The sequence below is a fragment of the Struthio camelus genome, chromosome Z (genome assembly GCF_040807025.1).
Source record: "Struthio camelus isolate bStrCam1 chromosome Z, bStrCam1.hap1, whole genome shotgun sequence".
Taxonomy (NCBI): Eukaryota; Metazoa; Chordata; class Aves; order Struthioniformes; family Struthionidae; genus Struthio; species Struthio camelus.
This window is the reverse complement of record NC_090982.1, coordinates 10,022,170-10,048,543: the sequence shown is the minus strand read 5'-3', so window position 1 is coordinate 10,048,543 and position 26,374 is coordinate 10,022,170. Positions and strand designations below refer to the sequence as shown.

The 26,374-nt window shown below is 48.5% G+C and overlaps 1 protein-coding gene across 13 annotated transcripts in view; it reads right to left on the bottom strand.

Moving 5' to 3' along the window:
- Nucleotides 1–26,374, bottom strand: part of LOC104145878 (tudor domain-containing protein 7) — a 52,607-nt gene that overhangs the window by 19,649 nt on the left and 6,584 nt on the right. For 9 of the 13 annotated variants that reach the window (XM_009677657.2, XM_009677656.2, XM_068927968.1 and 6 more), the window contains 5 exons: nucleotides 24,251–24,392; nucleotides 20,310–20,523; nucleotides 14,891–14,976; nucleotides 13,500–13,717; nucleotides 483–1,060 (listed from right to left, as the gene is read on the bottom strand). In XM_009677657.2, the coding sequence (XP_009675952.1) occupies nucleotides 483–1,060; nucleotides 13,500–13,717; nucleotides 14,891–14,976; nucleotides 20,310–20,523; nucleotides 24,251–24,392 (1,238 nt within the window). The remainder of the gene's footprint in view (nucleotides 1–482; nucleotides 1,061–13,499; nucleotides 13,718–14,890; nucleotides 14,977–20,309; nucleotides 20,524–24,250; nucleotides 24,393–26,374) is intronic. The other 4 variants (XM_068927970.1, XM_068927969.1, XM_068927973.1 and 1 more) reach the window with 2 other exon arrangements.

Sequence of the window (26,374 nt, the reverse complement as noted above, 5' to 3'; positions counted from 1 at the left end):
GTTCCCTAAACCTGGACAGGTTAACAATGACCAACACTAAGAAGCACTAGCAGCTCGCTATTGGATGGAAACTCATCTATGCTGAAAGTGAAAACCACAGTGTAATCTGAACACATTCAAGTCACGCTTAGGTAGTAAGTCAGTTTCAGAAGAGGAGGAAAAAAAGCCACTGATGTATACTGCACCAAGGCAGTATCCGAAAACTACCATGAGTTACATGACGGTTATTTAACACTGCCTTCCAACAGTTGGAGTCTGCTTTGGTTCTCAGACAAGATAATGATAAAACTGATCAGCTCAGCAGTCTCAAACTTCTACTCAAACACACAGACAAAAGAATCCTTAAGTTTCATTAACAACATCAGCAAATAATACAGACTTGCAGCTCCCTGTTCACCTGTTGTCTTATGGCAGAGCTCTACAATAAGAGTATGCAGATTTATAAGTAGAGCTAAAAAAGTGATTCTGAAGTAAGAACTTGCCTAATTATGACCTCATTAGTGTTGTTCAGTTCTACTACCAAGACAGATAGGGATCCTTCTGCTGGAATGACTAGAGGAGGAACAGTCATGCTTTCTGCACACTGCTCTTTGGATTCTTCGTACTGTTCAGCTGTGGTCTTCACATCATCATGCATCTGGACTTTCTCAGCAACGTTCAGATTCTCATCAATGTGTCTTTGGGGTTTAGCATAGAGGATGGCCTTTTTGGGGTTGTCAGATATGTGGTCCACTGTGCACACATCTGAGAGCAACTCTAGATTATTTAGAACATCCTCTGGAAATTTCAGATGGTAAGCGTCTTGATACAACTTGGGAAGTGCATTAGCCCAAAGACCACTGGAATACTTCAGCAAGATGTTGGTAACTTTCTGCTTGAAGTCACTACTAAGTGAAGCAGATGTGGTTTCCATGCTTGATTTTAACAAAGGGTCCACTTTTGAAGAAGTAACATTTTGAGATGCTTTTTCTTGCTCTCCATCGCTCTTCACTAATGGTGGTACTCTTTTAGCAGGATAGAGGAGCCCATCCATATGATCGCCTGTGCATACTTTTTCCACCTTGGAAAACAAAAAGAGTCAAGAATGAGTTGTGTCCCAGTCTAAACCATTTTGATAGTTTTTATAACACACATTTTACACAAACTTTGAGGTGGACACCCACAGGGAACTAAGCTTGAGGCAGTTACTGCAGAAAAGTCATTTCTTTTGATGGAACCTTGGTAGACAGCAAGCTGAACATAAGCCAGCAGTGTTGGCTTTTACTGGGGATCCTGAACACACATGACTAAATCAGTACAGAGCAAACACGAAAGCTATGTATTACAATTAAGGCTTACTTTCAAAAGAGTAAGTATCCTTTTTCTCCTAGCAGAAACAGAAGATAACGATACACTTCTTGAACATAACATCTCTTCCATGAGCCTACCCTAAACAAAAAAATCCATCTCAATTCACTGAGGGAAAAGGGATTTAATGGTACATTTCAGAGATGAGAGGTCACCTGCCAGGTACTACTTTAAACAATATCTGCTGTCACATACAGAGAACACTTTTATTCACAAAAGTTCTGAAAATAAAGAAGAAAATTCTGGATCATTTTAAGTTTGATTAGACCATTTTAAACCACACAGTCACAACTTCCCTCCAGACCTAGGTGCTTTGCAAGTCCAAATGCTTCTCCTCTTCCCCATACCTAATAAGTAGTATCTCAGACAATCTGAAGTCACAGCTATGAAAGTAACGTTTGTTATTCGTCTAAACGACAGAACTAAAAGAAACTAAAAGAAAGTACTTCATAACTAAAAGAAATAGTTATTATAGGGTTTTTTTTTTTTTTTTTTAAAAAAGCTAAACACATTGCAGTTCTCATGTATTCATGGTGGCACGTCTGAGTCCTTGTTTATCAGTCAAGATCTGTGTGGCAATATTTTCTGCAATAAAAAAAAAACCCCAACAGTCACCAGACATAAGAAGGCAGACAAACATATACAACAACCCCGAGCCCCAGGAATCCATAATCATGAGCGCACGGGCTTTAAAAATTGTGTTTTTCCAAGCTGGCTCTCTAAACCAAGATGACATATAAGACTGCTCTTGAGGGTGTGGAAGAAGGGAAGAGAGGCTTAGTGTCTTCTTACAGATATGTCTATACCTGAGGGAAAATTCATCAAATTCCTAAGCTTCTCAGCTACTTAGTTTGACATTTAAGATCACAAAGCGTGTCCTGATGTACAACCTAGAAGTACAAAGGAAGGCTTCAATGACTCATGACAGGGAGAACCTACATATGGTTCACGATTTCCTAATCACAGAAAAGTTCAAGTTGTTAGGGAATTCTCTAGCCTTTACTTCAATCTCTTGCTCAAAGTAGGGGTGACCCCAAAGGCCAATCAAGTTGCTCACGGTTTTGCTCGATGAAATTCTGAAAATCTCCAAGGACAGAGGTCCTACCACCTCTCAGGGCAACCTGTTCCTGTGTTGCCTCACTCCCACAGTGAAGTTTGGGGTTTTTTGCTTTTTTTTTGTTGTTGTTTCTTTTTACACACACCATCTACAATCAGAATTCTCCTCACTGCAGTCTATGATAGCTGGTTCTCATCATTTCATTGTGCACCTCTGAAAAGAGTCCCGTTTCAGAGGACTGCAAATTAGATAAACCCCACTCCTGCAAAAGACAAACCTTGGCTGCTGTAGAACCTAGTATGCTAGGGGATCCTGTCTCTTCATCAAGGAACCACTGTATTTTAAGCTGAAACAGTATCTCATGAGAGAGGAAAAAGTCAGGGGCTCAAAAGCAGTACCTCAAAAATTGAATAGGTTGGCTACAGGCTACAATGCCTAAGACATCTGGTTGGAAGCTAGACTACTACTCCCATTGAAAATTAAAGACCAGGTTCCAGAAGATGCTAGTCTGGCCAGTGCTGCTGATTTTATAAGGAAAAAATAAAAATAAAAATAACAAAGTGCCTTTTTCTGAAAGGTTCCTGTTACTTGACCCAAGAACGCCAAAGGAGAATATAGATATATGAGTATAGATAAGTACAGATGCATAAAAATCTTAGGTCTATGTCTCCTACTTCTATTCTTTATTATGAGGAAATAGCTACTGTAAAGACACTCATGCCAAAACAAATCAAGACTGATTCCAGGACCTGAAGATCCAATACAGTAATGTCAAAGTAGGATCTTACTTTAAAAGGGACCTGTTAAAAGTATACAGGCTCCTATTTCTGCTTGATAAGGTTAGGGGAGAGGAAGATGGCAGCCAGTGAAGTCATGACCTCTGCTCATCTTAAATTCCCTGGATAGTTACAGGGCCCCTTCAACAAGCAGAGCATTTTATGAATGCACAGACCAAGTTTAAGTTTTTCCCCCTCCAAATGGGGTTATTCCACAACAGAATCTAACTGCAGGGACAATCACAATCACTGCTAAGAAGGGAAGGCAGGTTCAGCATCAAGTATGATTTGCAGAACCCACAGGATCTTCAGTAAACAGTACCGAATAACTTCAGTTGGAGGGACCTCTGGAGGCCACACAATCCAACTACCTGCTCAAAGCAGAGCCCACTAGATCAGGTTGCTGCAGGTCTTGTATAGTTGATTTGGGAAGATTGCAAGAGTGTAGATACCATTGCTTTGCTGGGTTCCTATTCCAGAGGTAGAACAACCTTCTGAGTTAAAAAGGGCTCCACTGATCTTCTGGGACTGACCTGTTCTGCAACTTATTCGCCCTTCCATGAGGCGGGGGATGACATCCAGAAGAGCTCCCCTTTGTCGTCTCTTCCTCAGGGTGAACCAAGGCATTTCTTGCCACCTGTCCTAATACGTGCTGTTCTCCAGCCCCCCTTCTTGCAGTGTTCAGTTAATGTCTAGTCCTATCCTGGGGAGCTCCAAACAGGACATAGGATGCCAGGTGCATCAGGCTCAGAGGCACTGACAAAACACCTTTGCTAAGACAGTCCAGATTGAGGCTGCAAGGCCCCCCAGATGACTCCAGTTCGGTTTGCTGCCCATCACGACTCCCAAGGGCCTTTAATGAGAACAGCTCTCTATCCGATAGTCAGCCACAGCCTGCACTGCTAGCAGGCTCCTTCCAGTCACTGGTAGGACTTGGCATTTGCTTATGCTGAACTTCAGTAGTTTCTTCTTAGTCCCTGCCTGTTGAGGTCCCTCTGAAGAGTAACCCTCCACCCCAGTATATCAGTCTTTTCAATATGGCATCATCCCCAGACTTGCCCAAGGTATGCTCCATCCCCTCATGCAGTTTATTAAGAAAGTTGTTAAACAGGCTGGCCCCAGCACCAACTGCTGAGGCATGTCCCTAGTAACCAGCTGCCAACTGGACCTCATACTGCTGATGACAACCCCTGGAGCCCAGTAGTTTGGCCAGTTTTCCATCCCACCTTTTAGTTCATTGATCAAATCCATATCTCACCGCCACTTGGGTGCAAACAAGACTATGAGAAAATGTGTCAAAGACCTTTACAAAGAAGTCAAAGAGAACACCATGCACTGCTCTCCTCTCATCCACAGAGCCCATCCTTTCAGAGGGCAACCTGACTGATCAGACACGAGCTGCCCTTAGCAAATCCCTGCCAGTCTTTCCCAATACCCTTGTCCTTCCCATGCTCCAGGAGAAACAGTTGTTCCTGCAGCCTTCCCAGGGCTAGAAGCAAGCAACTAGGCTGGAATCCCCCAGATCCTTCTCTTTGCCCTTTTGAAAAATGTATGCAATCAATGCCAGAGATTTTTTTTTGTTTGTTTGGTTGGTTGTATTTTTTTTTTCAGGCCTCAAGAACCTTTTCTAGTTGCCACAATCTTGGAACATGCTAGAGAACGGCCTTTCAGTGACATCAGCTAACTCCCTCAGCACCCACACCCAACGGGCTTCAGCTGATTCCAATTTGATCTTCCTCAACTGTGGATAATGCTTCACTCCTAGACATTATGCTCCTAGGTGCAGGTATCAAAAAGGTCCAAGGGCAAATCTCACCAGTAGAAATCAAGGCAGACAAGGCACCTCTTCTACATCCTTTGTCACTATTTAGGAGCTTCTGCAAAAGTCACTGTGGCAATAATTCTTGGACCTTTTTGATGACAAGATCATTGATGACAAGCAATACAGAATGACATTCTTGCTTCACCAAAAGGAGCATTTGTAACATCTGGTAGAAGATATCCTACTGTGTCTCTTGAATCACACACAAAGAAAGGGCCTCTTTGAGTACTTGATATTTTTAACGAATAACATCCCTGTCCACGCTTCTGGAGAAATATAGTCAGGAGGCCAGAGTACAGCAAGCGGCCCAGAGGATATCAGGACACACTCCTTAGCAGGTAATGGACATAGAAGACCAGTTAAGGATATCCCAAATGGCTGTGCACAAGATTAAGGGATTTGTTTAAAAAAATATGCCAAGGAAACTATTATTCTTTTAGCTCCGTAAAATACTTGAGGTTATTAGGACCACAATCTGTGTGAATAGGCTGTGCTGGGTTGTGTGGCAGATTATCCTGAAAAAGCCAGAAGCAAGAGTCCACCTTTAAGCATTTTTTCCTCTCTTGGCTAGGTCTTTCTAAATTGATGCTGCAGTAAGGACTTCTAAAGCACACACCCTGGAGACTGGCAGCAGACTGAAGAGAGAAGATCCCTAGGCACTTTTAAGCCTCTTAACTCCAATAATAGCTCTGAGGTTTTATAGGCATCAAATCTCTCTTCTGAAGAGACTGTGGATACTGAGACAGTCAACCATTGAGAGGCAGGAAAACATTGCTATTTCAGTAAGCTATTTCAGCCTACTTCAGTTAAGTAGGCTACCACTCCTTGCACTGAAGCTAATTGATGCAACAGACTCCTCCAGTCACTGTTATGGCCAAGAGATCTTCAGGGATGCCTAACAGTACAGAAGCTTTTAATCGTAAGCAGTTTCACTTGTGAATGACAGACTTCGTATCAGCTACCCTTTCTCTGAGCAAATCTCAACTTAGTTTCTGGTGGCGTCTATAGATTTGGTAGTATGGTATTGCTCGTAAGTACAGCTAGCAGATCTGCTTTGCAAATGCAGCATACCTGCTGTCATCTCTCCATTAGAGAGCAGTGACAACAGCTCTCAGAATGTGCTATTGGAGCAACACTGTTTAAGACCATACGGGTTGAAGTCATACTACACAGAAGAAAAATAAGGGCAGACATGTTTGTCCTGGGCCTGAATAACAGACAGAATAAGCAGAGTAACAGAGGGAGCTGTGAAAAATTCAAATCAGGATCCCAAAACAATAACATAGCTTCAAATAAAAAAAACGCTCCCAAAATAAACACTGCTGCTGCAAACCAAAGAATTGAGTTATCTAAGCAAAATGGAAGGGAAGAGTAAGTCCACTCCTTTTAATGTATACGTATAGAGGGATGGGGGAAGAAATGCCCCTGTACGTGCTGCTAGGACAAAAGCTTTTTACAAGTATACTTGTGAACGTGCAACTAAACTACTACATTAGTATACATGATCAAAAGAAAGGATCCACTTTGTTAAGCCTGGTTGATCAAGATGAGCTTGACAGTCTTATCTAACTACTGAGCACAGTAGGGAGCAAAGAGGAGGTACAGTGGCAACCTTCCTAGAGCATCAGCATACTTTCCAACAGGAACAGAGGAAAATACTTCCTTGAATTGAGAGTTTCTAGTCCAGAAAAGTGACTTTTTTCCAAGGTTCCACTCATGATTATCTTAATCAGCTATATTCTGCCACCCTCCTGCAAAGCAGGGAAATGAAATGCACAGTGGAACCTGGTGCTTAATAACTGTCACAGAGCCTCATCATTTTCTGGCAGAGGGGAAAATATGGCTCCATGATGTTTGGTATCAAGCAGGTCCTCAAAGACTGCTCTAAGACCCAACAATCAGAACCTTAATATTGATTCAGAGAGGCTAATTCATCAGAAGCATGATTCATAAATTCTTTCAGACCATGTTCAAGTGTATAGCACCACAAGTAAACAACTAGGGTATACATGCCAAAGACGGCATATAGGCACATTTTGCCGATAGGCACCTGAGACCTGTCTTCACACTGAAGCATTGCTCTTGTTTCCAACTGAATTTCCTTAACAGTGCATGCAGTTCTGGTTCCTAGCAAGACAGAGCTCAAAGCAGCTAGGAGGGTACTCCTGACCTTTACCAGCAGTACTTTGCATCCAAAGCTTTGGCTGGCAGCATCTTTTCTGTCAGAAGCAGACACTACAACTCCAGGTTCCTCTGTTTCTTCCACTCATTTTCTAGTGCAGCTTTTCTAGACAGTAGGGAAACACTGCTTCAAAATTAACCTTCAGTTCCTCAGCTCTTCCCTGCTCTTCTAAATAGCTGCCTCTGAAAGCAACAGCCTCAGCTTGTAAACACACACTATGCATTATATATAATTAGAGCTGATTTTTTTTTTAATTTTCTCAAATCCATTTCTTTGAAAATGATGATTTTGCATCACACTGCTGAATCATGGTATAAAAATTCCTTCCTGGAAAGTAAAAACCTGATAGAACTAAAGCAGTTCAAGGAATACAGCTAGTTACTATGGTAACCCTCCTCTCCTCTGAGCTAACTTGTACAATTAATTCTGAGCAGCTCAGTAAACATTCAGCTGCCAGACCAAGTAAGGTATAATATCAGGTTCATTCAGGGAGAGGAGATACAGCCCAGGAGCAGAGATTTAGAAGTAGTTCTATTCCCTTTTCTGTCACTATTTTAACAGTATTTAGTTCTCTGAATTTTTCTCATCATATAAAGTTTATAAAAGTCATGAACATTCCTTGATAGCAGAGTCCAGAGCTCAGGAAGACAGCAGGATCAGTTGGTAAAAAAAACAAAATCAACCAACCAAAAATCATACACACATACACAAAATGAAGCATCTGTCAAAGACGACAGATAGCCTTTAGGACCTGCCCAGCACCGCTCAAGACATTTGACAGACAAAGCAAAGAACAGTACGTTTTCCCTTTTGGGGCAAAACCTCCAGCTTAGAGTAAGCAGCCACCAAACACTCCCCAGTCTGAGAAGCACGTGCACCAACATCAGCCAACATCTGTAAAATAAAGTCCCTAAGTCCACTAAGTCTTCAGATATTGCATATTCTTTACCCATATTTAAAAAAGAAGGAAGAAAACTGACTGCAGAAGCATAGTTTACTCAAGTTTAAACTGGCATCCGATGACAACACATTAATGGTTACACAGGTAGCTGGTAGCATGCTCTGAGAAAAAGAACGTCTTTGAAATACTGAAAAGACAGTGCGTCTTTTCCAACATAAATGGAATTTCCAAATTCATAACACTGAGGTTACTTTTCCAGCAGCTCCTAAAGATATCAGATAGAAAAACTAAGACAGACATTCCTACAAGAAAAGTGGAGACAAGAGAAATTATTCCCTCTTTCTGCCAATTAAAAGATTGCTGCTACTACCTGCTTTATCTTCTCTTCTAACCGCAAGAAAGAATTTAAGACGACAAGTCAGGAAAGAGATGAGAGGACAGCTTCACCTGACAAGCATTTCAGGAGATTGACATTATGTTATCTTCTCAGTTTCATGTCTGAACATCAAAAAAGCCACTATCAGAAAGAACCAGCATCACGCTTGCTCTTGAAAGAATCAGATGTGAAATAATCATGCATAGGCAGGCTCAGTCCAGCATACTAGAACAGCTGTACTGGATCAAAACAAACATTTTCCCTTCCTGACATTGTTTGACAGCAGCAACAGCAGATGCCTGGGAAAGAGCGGAGGAGATGGGAGGAAGAGGTATCACTACACTTATCCTATTTCAGACACTTCACAGCTCAGGGGCTATCAGTTAGAGACCACTACTTTGGAATTAAGTAATTCATAACTGATCCCAGGTCCCAGAGAGTATATTCTGTTGCTTTTGAATCCATGAAAATGATCATTGCCCCTATTTACCTTCTCAAGGTCACTTATTTTATAGGCCATATCTTTATCATTTCCCACCTAAATCATGTAACTTAACTGTTCCATATCCTTCTTATCCTTCCGAGTCACCCTTTCACTCTGCTATACCTCTCAGTGAGTTTTGGTTTCCATATTTGGTGGGTGGGAACGAGAAGAGCACAACTGTATTTCATGTATGCTTACAAAACAGGTTTCCCCAGTGGAACAGTGTTTGCCAGTTTGTTCTCTAGCCTTTTTCTAGCATTTCCTATCATTTGCAATTTTTTTCCTACTGTGCCAGCATACTCATAATAGTATTATAACCCCAAGATAATCCTAAGACCTCATTTCTCAAGTTTGCCAGTCTGCACAGAGCCCATCATTTTTTTTATCTAATGACAGAGTCCTTCCCATCCATTGCTGTAGTTAAGCCTCAGCTGCAATTTTATGGGCCAGCCATCTGGTACTAGGGAGTTCTGAAATTCTTCAGGAGCCCTGCTCTTTACTGTGCGGAATAACCTTGTATCATCAAACTCAGCTTGTATTTGAGCCCTTTCCCAGGTCACTTATAATCAGCATGAATGTGGAGCCCCACCATGACTTCCTGCCTTTCTGAAGGCTAAACTTTTAGTCCTTGCTATGGTCCCATGCTATTTCCAAACTTTTTTCAGTTATATATCCATACAACGACCTTTCCTATTACCCTAGGCTGTGCTGCCATTCAGAGGGACCTGGACTGGCTAGAGAGCTGGGCAGAGAGGAACCTCATGAAGTTCAACAAAGGCAAGCGCAGGGTCCTGCACCTAGGGAGGAATAACCCCACGCACCAGTATAGGCTGGGGGTTGACCTGCTGGAAAGCAGCTCTGCAGAGAAGGGCCTGGGAGTCCCGATGGACAACAAGTTGACCATGAGCCAGCAATGTGCCCTTGGGGCCAAGAAGGCCAATGGGATCCCGGGGTGCATTAGGCAGAGTGTTGGCGGCAGGTGGAGGGAGGTGATCCTTGCCCTCTCCCCCTCTCCTCAGCCCTGGGGAGGCCTCCCCTGGAGTCCTGTGTCCAATTCTGGGCTCCCCAGAGCAAGAGAGACACGGCACTACTGGAGAGAGTCCAGTGGAAGACTGAGAGGCGATCTCCTCAATGTGTCCAAGTATCTGAAGGGAGGGTGTCGAGAGAATGGGGCCAGACTCTTCTCCGTGGTGCCCAGTGACAGGACACGAGGCAATGGGCAGAAACTGAAACACAGGAAGGTCCGTCTGAACCTGAGGAGAAACTTCTTGCCTGTGAGGGTGACAGAGTACTGGAACAGGTTGCGCAGAGAGGTGGTGGAGTCTCCTTCGCTGGAGATATTCAAAACCCACCTGGACGCAATCCTGGGCAATGTGCTCTAGAAGACCCTGCTTAAGCAGGGAGGTTGGACTAGATGATCTCCAGAGGTCCCTTCCAACCTCAATCATTCTGTGATTCTGTGAATTTCTCTAAAAGCTTTTGGGAAAGAACTCTGGAAATTCAAGTAGAAGTTTTCATAAGAGATGTAGGAGTTCATGAACTTTGGGAGAGATAAGCAAGTGTAAGAAAAAACCCTAAAAGCATATATTCACTAAGACAGTTTATAACTAGACTGCAAAAGGAATCATGACATGCTACCGGTACTAGAAATACATTTACTATTAATTTTTGGTTACTTGCAACTTCCAAAAACAATGAACTTGTTTGTTTACAAGCCTGTAACCCCTTCCTTGTCTAAATGCTTCCATAACGTACCCTCAGTGGTTCAGCTGCCTCCATCCCAAGGTTCCAACGCTGAACTCAAACCCAGCACAGCTACATTATTTCGACTCAGAATTCTAAACAAAATTGAAGTTGTGGGAAAAAGCTGTGAGAAAGATTAAAAGGAGGTTGGACTGCTGAAATGGAAATCAATTAATAGCTCGAAGATGTGGGATAAAAAAAGAAGATCCATCAAAAAAGGAAGGTATAAGAATCTAAAAGAAAAAATAAGAAGGTGGATGAGTCACCAGCAGTCAGATGGGTCATCTGTTTTTCAGATTTCTAGTCTTGCTGAAGATAGAAGAGGACAACCTGGTAAGCTTGAGGACCTGACCCAAGGAGCTGTTGAAGCAGACCCTTCTCCTCCTGATTGAGGCCTGCTTGACTCAAAGCAAAGACTTTTTGGATGTTGTATAAGGGTGGTGAGCATATTTATTCCTAGCACAATTGCTAACTAAAGCTTCACTACTATCTGTGAATGTTAGCCACTAAGTAATTACTTCACACTTTGCATTTAGCTGTACAAAGTGTGATGCTACAAGAAAGAAACACATTCAAGAAATTAACTTAGCAGCAGTAACTGACTGGTGGAGAATGTGGGCAGCCTCAATCCTTTGCAGTAGTTCTTTTTAACTGAAAGATGGAGGCTGAAAGCAAGACTGTCTACCTGTAATTTATGGTGCTTTGTGAGGACTTCAGCTCTAGCTAGAAAATTTGTTACTAGTGATTGTAACCTGAACACAGAAATGATCACTTCCTAGAGGGGAAAAAAAGGAAATCCCTCCCTCCCAGAGGAAGTTTAGCCATGTGGATCATTCAAAATGCGTGTTGTCCATGGCAGAGGCCTGAAGTGATTAGTTTGGTGACACTGATAGAATGTTACAAGGTTTATTGTTTCCTCGTTTGTAACTAAACTACTTTTCATCAGCATGCATTGTTAGAATATGTACTGTCTCTTTAAGAAGGTGCTGAGAGAAACACCAGGCAGTTTTTCTTTTTTTTTTTTTTAAGGCCAAAAGACCCTCTCTGTTTATGTACCAAACCAGGCCCAAGTAATTTAGGAACTAGCGAGGGAACCATCTTTACTAATACTTTCTAATACTAAAGAGTAAGGTCTGCCCCAGGGCATTTCGTAAGACCTACAGAGCTGTTTACCTGCAGGCCACTTAATTCAACTAAGAAAAATACTGATGAGAATAACCTTTATTTTCATGTATGTGTTTGTGTACATACACGTGCGTATATATATAACACATACACCCCATATAGCTCATATGGGTGATACATAGTAGCCTTCATATAGGAAGCCCTGAGTCCTAGTTCAAGTTTCTCCATGCCAGAGTCATGACTACGGCTTAGATAAGTCAGTAAACTGTCAGAGGCAGTTTTACAGGCTTGTTAACAGTTCTCTACAATGAGATCGACTGTGCCAAGAGAACCTGATGGTTTTGATTGCTGTTGTACTGCACACGCTGTATGCTTTCACAGATCCAATGACTGCTTATTTATGCTAAAAATAAATTTCTTTGCTTGCTAGACAGAAGAGATGGACTCAACAGAAAACAAGCAAACAGACAACGAACACTGACAAAAGATCCCTGATGAAGGGTGGCATTTTGTTTGGAACATTAGCTAAGAAAAATATAAGATTAAAGTTCGTTACACAAATTTAATAACTCAGAACAGCTTGCTCTCTGGATAACAGAGCAGTTCATCTCAACTTTGTAACAAACCTCTGTTGTTTACACAAGTTACTGACGTTCGCAGTAAGATAGGACAAATGCATTTTATGTGTGCATTACAACACCAGACACAAATGCTGCTATCTCTGAAGAGTATTTAACATCAATCAAACACTACTTTTAAAGTTTTTATATAATAAATACATGCAAAAGTCACTTTAGGCAGACAGAGATCCTCACTACTTCAGTATCCTTTTGGTGTCTTGATTTGATAAATGTTCATGCAGGTGAAAAGTGTTCATTAATAAGAATAACCTGTTAGGTAAATAAAGCGTTAACGAAAAAGCAGCATTATATCCTAATGAACCATGGCTGCAGGAGACAGGCTGGACTGAAGGTATAAGCACTGTGACTGAAGATACTTAACCCAGCTGTAATGGCAGCTCACAAGGTAGAGCTGTAAGTGGACCCTCATCCTTATACAAAACCCTAACATGAACAGCAATGCCTCCGACGATCAAAAAGATAACAGTCCTCAGGAGGCAACAGAAGGGGTGAGCTGTAACCTCTCCCCTTCCCAACATTATTACACTCTGCATTGGTCTGCTAATGCACCACAAGCCTAACTTATACAGCAGAGCTGTGTAACCTTGATTTCAGATGTGAGAAAGAGCTGTGGAAAAGTCTGCAAAAAGATAAAGTGACAGACAGGCCTAAGACTGCTAAGACAGGGACTGTTGGTAGCTCAGGGACTGAAGAGGAAAAAACCCACCAACATGGAAAAGCGTAAGATCAAGGGCAAAAAGCATGGCATAGAGGAGAAGGGTCATCAGCAACTGGTTGAGCTGTCACTGTTGGAGTCAGTCAAAGGTGGTAAGTAAGTCAGCAGTACCAAGCCTTCACTCCAGCATGACTCTTCTCCTCCAAAGCAATGACAACCTAGCCAAAAGGAGTCTTTGGGTGTTGTTTCAAAGCCATTGTTTCAATTTGTCATTGCTGCATATCCTGAAAGAAAACGTAGGACTACCTAAAATAACACAAGGCAAATAAACATTCAGGGTGGTACTGAACGGTACTGACGTCTTCCACAAAAAGGATATTCAATACTCACTGTGCACACACGAGGCCAATGTTCAAGCTGACGGAGCACTGCCGTGCTAAGTTCCTCCTGGTACATTTGCTGGTAAATCTGTGGCATTTTTGACAGCCAGATACCATTGCTGTACCTGCTCAGAATCTCCTTAATGCGACTCTGAATTTCACTGATGTGAGGAGCAGAAGGGCCAGAGGGAACACTACGCGTCTCCAGAACAGATGCATTCAAGTTATCTGTTTAGAAAGAAACACAGCCTTGAAGGAAATAGTCATCTCAACAGCAGGGAGAAAGACAGTTGAAGCACACATGCCAAGAAGTGAAACATGAGAGCCCTCAGTCTACCACCAACTCTAAAATGCTGCTCTTTGCACACTGGAATCTTCATTCACTTTCTATTGGAAAGAGCCATGGAAGCCTCATACATTTAGTAAGCTATTGATCTTAACTACAGTGGTGAAAATTCAGCTTATTTTCATTAGCAGTTACTAATGTGTCTTCAGAAAGGATCTTGGAAGACGATGCAGATATGCCCATACCCCCAGCCATGCAGCCTCAAACACGGGAAGGGGAGCAAAGCCCTCTGCTGCTGAGAGGCTACAGTGAGGCAACATCCAAGAGTCACACAAGACAGTTTCTTTGAGTACAAGTACAACAACAAAGCTGCACCAAAATACCCGAGAATATTCTCAATTCAGAAGGAAGTATAAAACAGACCAAGGATTTGGTCTGTTTGGTCTGTGCTACTGGACTCCAAATAACCTCTCCAGCAAAGCAAGGAAGGAAGCCATAACTGTTCATGTTAGTTTCACACAGTTCATGTAGGAGAGAGGTAGCCATTTGGTCATTGGGAGCTACTAGCTCATCTGCTACCTCATCTCTACTCCTTCCCCCTTGCAGAGAAGTGTATTTGCTACCAGACCTTTAGCTTCACAGCTCATCCTGGCTCAAAAAAGCTAACATCATTTGACAAGCTTGTCAAATGCTTAACTGCTAGGAAGCAAACAGGCAGAAGGTCTTCTTCTGGAGAGGTAGGTTAGTATGCCAGTATCCATGTGACTACTTACTCCTGAAAGCCACGATGTCACTGTCCTCAGTCAGATCTTTACCCTCACACGGAAGTTAACCATACTCCTTCTGTTTCCAGGCTACTCACACTCACTACAAAATGGGCTTTGACATTTACTGCACAAGGATTTTTCTGCAAGACTGATAATTAGAGGGAGAAAAGCAACTATGCAAATTTCCCCATGAACCATGAGATCAGAGTGAGGAAGTTCATTCATAGAATTTGGCTCTCACTCAAAACAATCTTCATTTACACTGAGTTGAGCTGGGTTCTACTTAGTAGAACACCTAATCAAATACCACCATTATGAACAACAATACCTTCTCACAAGCAAATTTACCATTTAGATCCACAGAAGAGCTTCTGGATAGGTGAACCTGCAGCTCCTTCTGAAAGCGTGGTGGAATAGTCAGCCTCTTCTCAGGCCTGAAAGAAAAAAGAAAATTGTTTCAGCTCAGCTTCTAGGCTCTAAACAGCATTCCATTTGCTTACAAGATCTATACCTAAAATAAAATGCATTCCACATACTTCTAGCTGGCCCTCTGCACAAGACCAAAATTGACACTGTCCTTACCTGGAAGACAGCCTGATCAGTGGTAGCAAGATAGATCAACAGGTGGTTTCTTGTTTAGCCTGCTAGCCAGATTCTTGTGAGAACCACAATTCAATAAAAAGGCAGTAGCAAAAGGGAAAGCATCTATGCCCAAATCCACAACCAACAGTTTTAACATTTGACATGGACAGCCAGACAATTTAGTCTTTTGTCTCGCTGGCATCTGTCTTGTCAGTGAGTATGCTTGTGCTCACCTTCTTGGTAGCCACGTTTAAGTCTACTAAAAGTGTTATGCTTCACAAGTCAGAGGAACACCTAAAACTAGGCAGGAATGCAAAGCCTTTTTGCAAACACTGCTGCTATGCCGTTTAACAGGTTCCTCTCAGAAGCACCTTCCAGCAGAAAGGACAGAAGCATCATGCTTGCGCATGTTCTTCCACACTCCCTCCGAAAGCAGTACCTTAGACTGGGAGCACGTTCAGCACTATGAGCTTCTGACAGTGGAGAGACATTACAGCAATGCACAGCACACCACTTACACTGCATGCAAGACAGCAAAAGGCAGGGAGAAGGAGCTCAAAGGCCAGGAGCAAGCACTTCCCAAAGACATACACCCAATAAAGAATTGCATTGCAGCAGTAAGGGTGGCAAAAGCACCAAGGCAGCTTTCCATGGAAACACAGCTTGTTGTGTCAACCCCAGAGAGATCCTAGAAGGGCACAGAAGACCACTGAACATGGACTGAGCACACTCTGCCCATAGTCCTTCACGCATGGGGCCAGTGAGGAGGCCAGCCACCTCTGGCATCTCTAGACATCTTTAGAGGAAACTGCAAACTTAGTCACAAAAGCATTCCGGCTTCGCTTGGGCTCTTGGAAATGGTCAACTCCTGATCGTTACTAAACGCCTCGATGTTTTGCACACACTGATCTTAGGAAGGCAGTCAAGCATTGCATTGAGGTTAATATCAACAGCAATAGGAAGCCAAGGCTAGCACAGTATTAATGTAGCCCTACATTTCTTCACACTGACACAGCAAAACCACAAATATGAAAACGGCCTCCCACATTCAGACCACTTCTAAGCAGCATCTTCTAAACGTAACAGGGCCCCTTCTCCCCTGCTTTTCTGCTATCCCCCCCTAAGATGGCATCAATTAGCTGCAAGGTGTCACTTGAACCAAAAATAATATTTCTGTTCTAGGAAAGGGCCCAAAGCATTTCTAGTTCAGGAGAGCATTTTTCCCCAGCCAGAGAGGATGCTCTAGCAGTGCTCAGCAGTGGACCAACTACAAGCACACCTGGGAAACACATACAGCACAAGACTCAGCAGTACTAAGGTAAAGGTCACCTGTGTCAAACCTAGAAGGGCCAACAGCAGCACTTCCACTGCAGGATATCACTCACATATTCACACCTTACGCTCATGGAGTGCCTGAAGAGGCTCTTCAACACCCTGGTAGCATCACAGAAAAACCTTCTGCCTTCCAGGCACAGTCAAGGCTCCCATGCAATGGGGCAGCACAATGCCTTTCTTAAAAGGAGCATAACGTCTGCATGGCCAGTAACAACAAGAAAGTCTGATCCTTTTCTCCAAACACTTCTCTGTACATATATTTACCACCATGGACAACTCTAAGCTGAACACACACTTGGGGAAACAGTTCCCTCAAGGGAAGTAGACTCCAAGAATACTATCACCATTGCTACATAGCAAGCAAAACCACCCCATGCACTCAGCCGTATCAGTAACAGAAACTATCATGCTACTGCTGACTCTTAGAGGGATCAGTAGCAATTTGACCCTTAGCACCACACACCATCACCACCACTGCAAGCCACACTTCAGGTGATGTGGATGATGCAAGGAAAGCCTGTGGCAACAGGAACAAGGTTTCAGCAATCTGCACTAAGGGTTGAAGGAAAATCTAGAATCAAGCCTGTCTTTCTGGCAACAACCAGACAACACCTGCAGTCATCTCCCTTCTTAATCTGAGAAGGACTCTCCCTGAGGAGCCAGGAGAATGGCAGCTGCTACTCTCTAACCATGCCTTTTGGAACATGTCAGAAAAGAGCCCTAGAACAGAGGATTGATGCTCCCCTTGCATTGAGACACAGGAAAGCAAATTTAATTTGAGATCCTCTCAGTATTCAGAAACATCATGGGATATCTTCCCAAGCTTCCTGCTGTGGCTCAACAGCTACCCACGGAATACAGCAGGTGCTATAGTCACCTTCAAGCACTCTAACAGGACAGGCATCCTGTGACATGCTGCCTGTTGATATGGACCATAGCCAACAACATCTCACTCCAAAGACGGACTGGCATGGGGTCAGAGAGCAGCAGGAACAAAGTTCTCCCCAGCACATGGACATGGAAAACTCAATCACTGGAAGGCTTTGTGTTCCCTAGCTGCTGGAAAGGATTCCCAGCAGAAGGTCTCCTGGAAACAGCAGCAGTAACCCTTGATCACAAGAGAAGACATCTGCAGGATAGCACTTAAATGCCTGACCAACCACACAGCCCTGGAGAAGCCCTATGCATACCTATAATGGAACAGCTAAGTGCATTGCACTCCAGCAGCCCACTGTTTCAAAGAGGAGGGAAGGCATGCCTCTGACTGCCCATCACACTACTTTGGCAAGGCTCACATCATCCAGTTCAGCATTGTCCAAGGGCTGGAATACCAGCCACAGCAGCAGAGGCAGCTGGTAGCCACCTGCAAATGCTGCCTCTTAGTCAAAGTAAGGGGGTCACTGAGCAGGTCAGCCTGTTCTCATCCCCGATGCCACTTTACACCTCCAACGGTCTCCAACACCTGCCTTACGAGTAAGGTCTTTCTTGCCTTATGTGGCCTTGCAGCACCACCCTTAGAACAAGGCCATGATGGGAACACACACTGACAACCTGAAGGCAGGTAACTATCCACAAAGGCAGCTTCTCAGACCCTGCAACGCCATCGGCACACAGCACTGAACACAAACTGGCATGACTACAGCTACCCTCAGCATTTCCCCCTCAGCCTTTTGGTGTGACAGAATATGTGGCAGAAATAGCCTGTCCCCTTACAACCAAGATCAAGCATCAACAGGCTCCAGAAGTTACAGCTGTGCAAATTACACAGCAAAGCACCATGGACGCAAAACACGGAGCACAGCCTGGGGCAACAGCCTCCCGTGACTGTCAGTCCCGTTTGCTGCAGTCCACAGACCAGCACCTCGCTAGCGCCGCCCCAAACAAACCTTTCGGGCGCCGATGCGGCCCTGCGGCACTCTGAGCAAGCCTCTGACAAAGCCTGTGAACGTACACTTGGGCGCCGAAGGGCCACAAGCCAACGAGCCTCCTTCAGGCCCCCCGCTGCAGCAGACAGGGAGAGCAGCCGCTGGCCAGGGAGCAGGCACGGCTCCTGCTGGCCTCCCGCCTCGCCCCCCTCAGCAGCGAGGACCAACAGGCTTTAGCTCAGGCAACGCTCCCGGGGTTGCACCACCACGAGGCACGCGGAGCCGCCGACCTCGAGCCTCACTGCTTCGGCTCCTCGCCCCAGCCCCACTCTCCTGGCCTCCTCCTGCAAGTCTCCCTGGCCTCCCCTCCCAAACCCTTGCCTCCCCGCACTGCCACTCCCAGCTCCTCCTCCTTCCGCCCTGCTCCAGCCAGGGCGCTCCTCCTCCCACACAAAGCTCTCGCCCAGCTACTGCCCGCGCTGCACCTTTTCATGAGGGAGGCCCTTTCACAGAGCATCGGCAACCCAAAGAAAGAGGCTGGGGCAGTAACCTTCGGGACAAAGCTACGCTCAGGCCCAGAGGCTGAAGCCGCTACTTCTCTCACCACCAACAGCTGCTGCTCCTCCTTTCCCCCGCCTGCTCCCCACCCCGACGCACGCAGCACTCGCCCCGGGGGCCGCAGCAAAACCCTCTTGCTCCCTCGTTGCCCCGGCCATGAAAAGCACCCCCCCCCGCCCGCCCCGCTGCAGGATTAACTCGTCACACTGCTCTGCGCCCTGAACAGCTATGCCGGCAGGCAAGTGGCATTCCGCTCCCTTTCTGCTTCCAAGCGACCCTACGGTATAACCGAGCCCCGTGACCCGGCCAGGATTACCAGCACAATCGCAGCTATGGGAGACCGGGCGCAGCTACAATGAGGCCACAACAAGCACGTTCCCCGCACCAGCGTCCGATGACCCACGGCAGCCGTAAACAACGCAGAAAGAGAAATGATGGGGCAGCAGATGCCTGAGCCAAGATGGATTAGAGCTGCTCAAAGGAGAGCTGAAAGCCAGCGCGGAACGCTAACCCAGCAAAACAGCAGCTCCGGCCCCGCTCTGAATTCATCCCCACCGCGCCAGGCAGCCGCCGCGTTCAAGGGTGCCGACAGCGGCACCCAAAGGCTTTACCCTGCCACAAGTAACGCCGCTCACAGGTAGCAAGGAGCCAGCTGCACAGAAGCACCACCCGCAGCACTCCCCATCACTTACGCCCTACACAGAGACCCACCTGCTTCCTACTGCACGGACTGCAACAACTCCTCTCTCTCCTCTAGCAGACAACCCTTGCACCAGGCACACCTTTCCCAACAGCTTTGCCACAAAGCTCTCTCCAACACACGCGCTAGCAGGCCACGAACCTGCGGGAGGCTTCGGCAACACCCAACAAGGCAAAGGGTCACCCTTCTGCTTCCCACCTGCCCACCCCCACTCAAAGACTACCTGCGGAAAGAGCTATAACCTGCACCCCCGCGTCCCCAAACACCCTGCTGACGTGGCAAGGATTAGCAGGCTTGCGCCACAAGCCACGCAGCCCAGACGCCCGGAGCACGTGTATCCACTTATGCAACCGGAAGTCAATCGAACACGACAGCCTACTGCTCCCAAACACACACTTTCCAGCAGCTGTCTTTTCCTCCCGCCGCGGCAGCGCTAGCGGCGAGCCCTCCAGGCAGCCTTCAGGCTCTTGCCAGGCTCCAAGCACGGGATGTTTCCCTGACAAGCTAAAAGCAGGCAAAGCCCACAGTCCTTCCCACTCGCCCACACCCCCCGTAAAGCTTGGGCATAAGACCAGCAGAAGGAGGGCGGGACCTCGGTTACGTATACCTACCTGCTTCCTCAACACCCCCACAACCCCCACCGCGCCCCCCCCCCCCCCATGAGAGCCCACTTCTCTCCACCACACGCCCTTTCCTCTCTCACACGCGCGCGCACACACACACTGACCTGTTTATCACAGTGACATGCCTCTGCATGGGAATTTCTTTAGACGCTCCACTTCCAACGGCTGGGGGCAAGGCAGGCAGCGGACTCTCTACAGTGGGTTTCACCACGCCATACGCCATACCTCTGCCTCTTTGCAGGCGAGGGACAGGCCTCTTGCTGCCTTCTTCTGGGCTGCTCATAAACCTGGGCTGTCGCAAAGTTCCTTTTGGCTTCCCTAAAGAGTTTGCAGACGTAGCCATGAGTAATGCCCTCCCGCTCTCTTGACAGGAAAGCTTCCTCCACCCAACCCACACAGCCTTCAAGCACAGCCCATAGCTCCCTCCACGCAACCCGCGCTTTGGCAAAAGACAGGTAGGAACGACGCTTCCGGCCACAACCTTTCGTCTCTTCCCTACAGCCTCGTGTCACAACACCCAAGCACCAGCAAAACCGCAATTCACACCTCCACGCGGCACCAGGGCAAGACATGCAGGACACGCAGCCCTCTCTCCTTACAGTCACGAGCAACCAGGCAGCCTGCAGGTACCAAAACGAGCCCTGCCCAGAACCCATCTTCCAGGCTGCGCTCCACCACCGCTGGCAGCGCTGCCGGCAACCACACACCAGCAAGGGCTTTCCTCTGAAAAGGGACTGCATTCAGCTGCACTCCGCTTCCTGAGGCGCCCCCTGAACAACCGGCCCCCCCCCGCACCCCCGAGGCTAGCCTCCTTTTGGCCTCCGCCCAAGCTCCCACCACACAGAAGAACTCGCCACTTTGCCCCTGCAGAGCAACTCAGCACGCTGTCCTTCAGGTCACACTCGGCTAAACAAGCTGTTTGTTGGACGCTTCACTCTTTACCTGCTCCCTGGGCCTGACCAACTTCTGTGGCCCAAAACACTGCAGAGCGCTAGCCTCGGGCAGTATGTCACTGAACCAGCAGGGGTTTGCTCTCACTCGCATTAAACAAGGAGATCAGGCACCAAACAAAGGCTGGACTGCTGCTGTGCCATTGCAGAGCAAGCAAAATCAAAGTCTTCAGGACAGAAAACATCAGAGCGACACAGACAGGCGGTAGCGAAACCTCGGCACAACAAGAGCTCCTGAAGCTTCAGCCTTGATACCCCCGGCCAGAGCTGCATGCCAGGCCTGGAAGCACCCCGTCCCACAGCGGAGAAACTCGCTGCCTCGCCGCAGAACCCACTGTCGCTCCAGGCTCACAAGCAGCAGGGCCTTGCCTCGCAAACGCACAGTCCCTTCCCTTCCTGACCACACACCTCAGCTCCCAGCAACAAAGCTGCGCGACTCCGGACTGCTACCCGGGAAAGCAAGGCCAAGCACCGGCACCAACCTCCGACGACCTTGCAGCTCCCAGCACTAACCGGTGGGAAAGCAGCTCGGCTGCCCTGGCGACACGGCTGCACGCTCCAGACCAGCCGCAGTGCAAGTCGGCGACACTGTCCTTCCTGCTTTCCTGGGTCCCACCGTGCCAGCCATAGCCCGACAGCTCATTTCAGGCGTCCAGGCAAAGGCACGCTCCCTCTCCAACGTCTTTCCTACCGCCCCCAGCCGCTAACTCGCGCCTCAGATACCGCTGCCCCCAAAACAGCTCAGGCACCTTTGAGCCTCAAGAGGCACACCCAGTTCTCCTGCAGAGCAAAAAAGCACCCCTCTTCCTCCTAACAAGACACCCACCTGGCTGACAGGGGGAGGGGGGCACCAGGAACATCCAGGAGATGAAGCTTCTGGACACGCTCCCGCACACCTGCGGGGGGCACTTCATGCTCCCTCCTCCCTCCCTACTCTCAGCTCTCTCAGAGACCTTCCAGCCTGGCAGGTCTCCGCTCCCAACAGCGGCACCACACAGGCATTCACACTACTTACACCACGCTCACCAGCCCGCACAACAAAACCCTGCCCGCCCCAAGCAAGCCAGCCTTTACCTCCACACACCTCCCAGGAGGAAGGCCACCACCAGCAGCAGCAAACACTGGCCCAAGACACCAAAGACTTCAAGGCGCACAGAGGGACTGCGCAGCAGCTGGCCCTGGACAACATCTCCACCCTGGCACCCGCCGCAGGCGAGCAGGGCACCACACAGCCCCAGCACGCACCACGCCGGGCAACCGGCGCCCAGCCTGCAGCAGGAAGGCGCTCAGCCACCCCTCCAGAGGAAGCTCAGCTTGCTAGCCTGCCTCAGGCTCCCTGGCCTTCCCTACCCCACATGGAGCCCGTCTCTCCTCGGACCGGCCAGAAGATCCCCTCTCCCGCCTTCAAGGCGTGCGGGCGCCTCCAAATCCCGCCACCGCAGCCCTTGCTCCGAAACAAAACGGAAGCCACGACACGCACGCCCTCCGGGCTGGGCAAAAGGCAGCAGCAGCAGCAGCTATTACGAGGTCAGCCAGGCAGCCCTCAGCTTCTCTTCCTCCAAAGGGGACAGCTCAGCTTCTCCCAGCACACGCTGGGCGTGCCCAGGCCTGTGCCTTGCAGCCGGCCACGGGAACCGGCTGCAGCTCCTCTTCCCTCCCCGCAAGACACCTTGGCGGACACCCCATTTCCCCACGCACCCGCAACGAACAAAAAGGGAAGGAGGTCAGTGCAGCAGCGTCACCCCAGCACCCGCAGGCCTAGCACTGCAGGCCGTCGCCCGCTCGCCTGCCTTTGCCAGGCAGCTCCCCCACGCCAGCGCTGCCAGCGAGGAAGCCGGCACGCAGAGGCAGCGGTGCACGACGGAGCCTGAGACGCGTTCGCATACGCGCAGCGAGTCAGGAGGGGGGTCCCCACCTGATGGCAGACAGCGACTATCACTGGAAAGAGTTCGGGGGCGGGGGCGCGGGGGAAACAAGGGGAGAAACAGAGACAGCGAGAAGGCAAGGGCCAAACTCCCCCAGCAGCCACCCTGCAGCAGCAGCCACAGCGCACCAGGAAAGCGCCCGCCTCCTGCACCGGGCGCGGACCTCTCTGCAGCGCAGCCACTCATGGCAGGGAACATGAAGATCATCTTCACCATGCCTTTGCCCTCCTTCCCCTGAGACCTGCTCCTATGCCCTATGCATCATCCCTCCTTGGGACACTATTAGCACTGGCTGCACCACGCGAAGCAGGCGCCAGCACTGCCTACGGGGGTTCTGTGCCCATGATTCTTTTGGTCGCACTTCTCAAGCGTTCAAGGACTACTACATGCTGCGTTGTGCACTGCGCTGAGTCTTCTCCCGTTTAAACTAATATCTGCAAACACACCGTGGGGGCGGGGGGAGACCTGACGCTCACACCAGTGCTACTTGCTTCCCCCGACAGATCACCAGAACACCAATATCAGGCTGCGCAGGTGCAACGCCTTGACACCAACAGCAACCGAGCGGCACAGCAACATGAGGGAAGAGTGCCCCAGGGGCTCTGGGAAAACCCTGCCCCAGCTGCTGAGGTGAAAGGCCACAGAGCCACAGGGAGCAGGCCCCTTGCCTGCTAGCACTGCTAGGCCACTGGGGCCCTCGCAACAGCAGCCACAGCAGCTGAAAGAGACCAGGTGGACACTGGAGGGTGGTGGCGGTGGCAGTGGCAGGGGGCTCCTTCTCACCTGGAGGGCAAGGCTCATCCCTGCCACCCACAAATGTCCTTCCTCTTCCTCCTCCTCTAAACACCAGCAGACCCACAGCTACACAACTCATCCGAAACTTAAATCCACCCCCACCAAAACAAAGGGCAGGCACAAAAGAAGCCAGTGGTCCTTCAGGAACATTCCCTGTTTACAGCTCCTGTAAATGCTTGAGAAGGGCTCCCTCACACATCTTAGCCTCTGCTCACATCCACCCTTGCCCACAACACTCCACCACAGCAGCAGCTCTTTAGCAGGACCACACAACTGGTGGCAAACGGCACCATGTCCTCAGAGCAAAGGCTTTTGCTACAGCAACTCCACGTCTACTTGATGCAGGCAGGCCCGCCACAGCCTGCCGCGTCTTACCTACTAACGTGACAGGAGCTGTGTTCTTCAGCCTCATCTGGCAGTTCACTTGGCGTCCTACTTTCCTTTTGGAACTCCTCTGCCGGGCTACCAGCTGAGCAATCCGCACTGTCTCGGTGCAAGCAACAGCATGGCAGGTGACCTGCTCAGGGGACCAAAGAGACAAGGGCAAAGAGTCACTCAGGCCTAAGCTTAGCCACAGGCAGCAACACCATGCTCCCAAGCAAGCGCAGGCATTGAAAATATAGCACAAGAGTGGGCGACCAGAGACTCCAGAAACTTTGTAAACACCTCTGAAATTTAGCAGAGAGATGCTCAAGAGAAAAAAAGAGCTTTTCTCACCACAGAAGCAGGAGGACAGAAGGAGAAGAAGCAATTGCCAACCACAAAAAGCAAGTCACTGCTCAGCAGCAACACCTTATTCAGGACCTCAAAAGCTCTCCTCAGCCTCTCAGCCTGACCCAAAAGGCCTAGGGAAATGCTGCCACAGCATGACACCACCCAGAACAAGGCAACACTCTTGCCTTGCAACACGGCACTCCAGCTCATCCTCCCTCTCTTCTTACTCCTCCACTGCTCAGCCCCAGCATCTGCACCTACCTGGCTCAACACACACACCCAGCTCTTGGGGGGGGGGGGGGAGGGGGGAGGGGGGAGGGGGCTGTCTTATATCCTTCAGGAGGAAGGCTCTTCTCATCGGAGCAGCTCCTGCTTGGAAATCATGCAGCCAACCAGCTGCACAGTCACCCCTGACACAAACAAACGTACCCAGCAGTGCCAGAGCTTGGGCTGGCAACCTCTCAGTACACTGCCTCCCCAGCCCAGCACTTACATGCGCAGAGTCACAGAAGACGTGAGGCTGGAAACAACCTCTGCGGATCGTCCAGCCCAATCCCTTGGCTAAAGGCAGAGTCAACAAGACGTTGCCCGCTTGGCCTTGACTGTCTCCCCAGATGCACACTCTGTAACCCCTCTGGGAAACCTGTCCAGCGTTCAACCGCCCTCACCTTAAAGAGGTTTCTCTCTCTCTTTAAACACAATCTCCCTTGTTTCCGTTTTCACCCATTGCCTCTTGCCTTGTTGCTGCGCAGCAGGCTGCCAAGAGGCTGCCTCCATCTTCTTCTTCGCTCCTCCCCCACTCCCCTTACCAAAAGTTTTACACACGCTGATGAGCGCCCCACGGAGCCTTCCCTTCTCCAGCATGCACAGTCCCTCCTCTCCCAGCCTCTTCCCTTACGACAGATGCTTCAATCCCTTCCTCAGCTTCACAGCCCCTCACCAGACTCCCTCCAGGATGGCCACGTCCTTCTTGTACTGGCGAGCCCAGCATGGGACAAAGCGCCCCACATGTGGTCTCACCAGAGCCGAGCAGCGGGCGATCATTACCTCCCTTCACCTCTTGCCTCTGCTCTCCCTAATGCCAGGGGGCTGCTGGCATGCGTCACTGCAAGGCCGCACTGCTGCCTCACGGCCAACTTGCTGCACACCAGGAATCCCAGCGCTCTTTCTGCCACGCTGCTCTCCCACTGGTTGGCCCACAGCCTCTACTGATGCATGGCCTTATTCCTCCTCACGGGCAGGACCAGGCATTTCCCTCCGATAAACTCTCCCAGAGGCATCGCCCGGCTCCCTCAGCGCTCCTCGGTGCATCCCATCAGGGATCACACACTTGCGTATCTCCAGTTTGTTTAGTGCTCCCTAACCCGACCCTCTTCCACCTAGGAGAGGCAACTCTAGCTTACCCTGCATCTTCCCACTGGTTTCAGGAACCTGGGACTGCTGAAGACTAGCCTTACCAAGAAAGACTGAGGCAAGGAAGGCATTCAGTACCTCAGCCGTCTCGTCTCCATGTCCGTTAGGCTGCCATTCCCGGTCATCAGTGGGCCCACTTTTTCCTCTACTCTTCCTTTGCCTGCTGATACACCCGCAGCAGCTTTTCTTGCTGCGCTTCACATCCCGTACCACGTTCAACTTCAGGAGGATGCTGGCTTTCCTAACCCCATCTCTGCAGGTTCAGACAGTGTCGCTACATTTCCCCCGGTCACTTGTCCCTGCCTCCACCTGCACGGGCACCTAGGTCACAACATTGCCATCAACCCACTCCAGAAACCTCCTGCGTTGCTT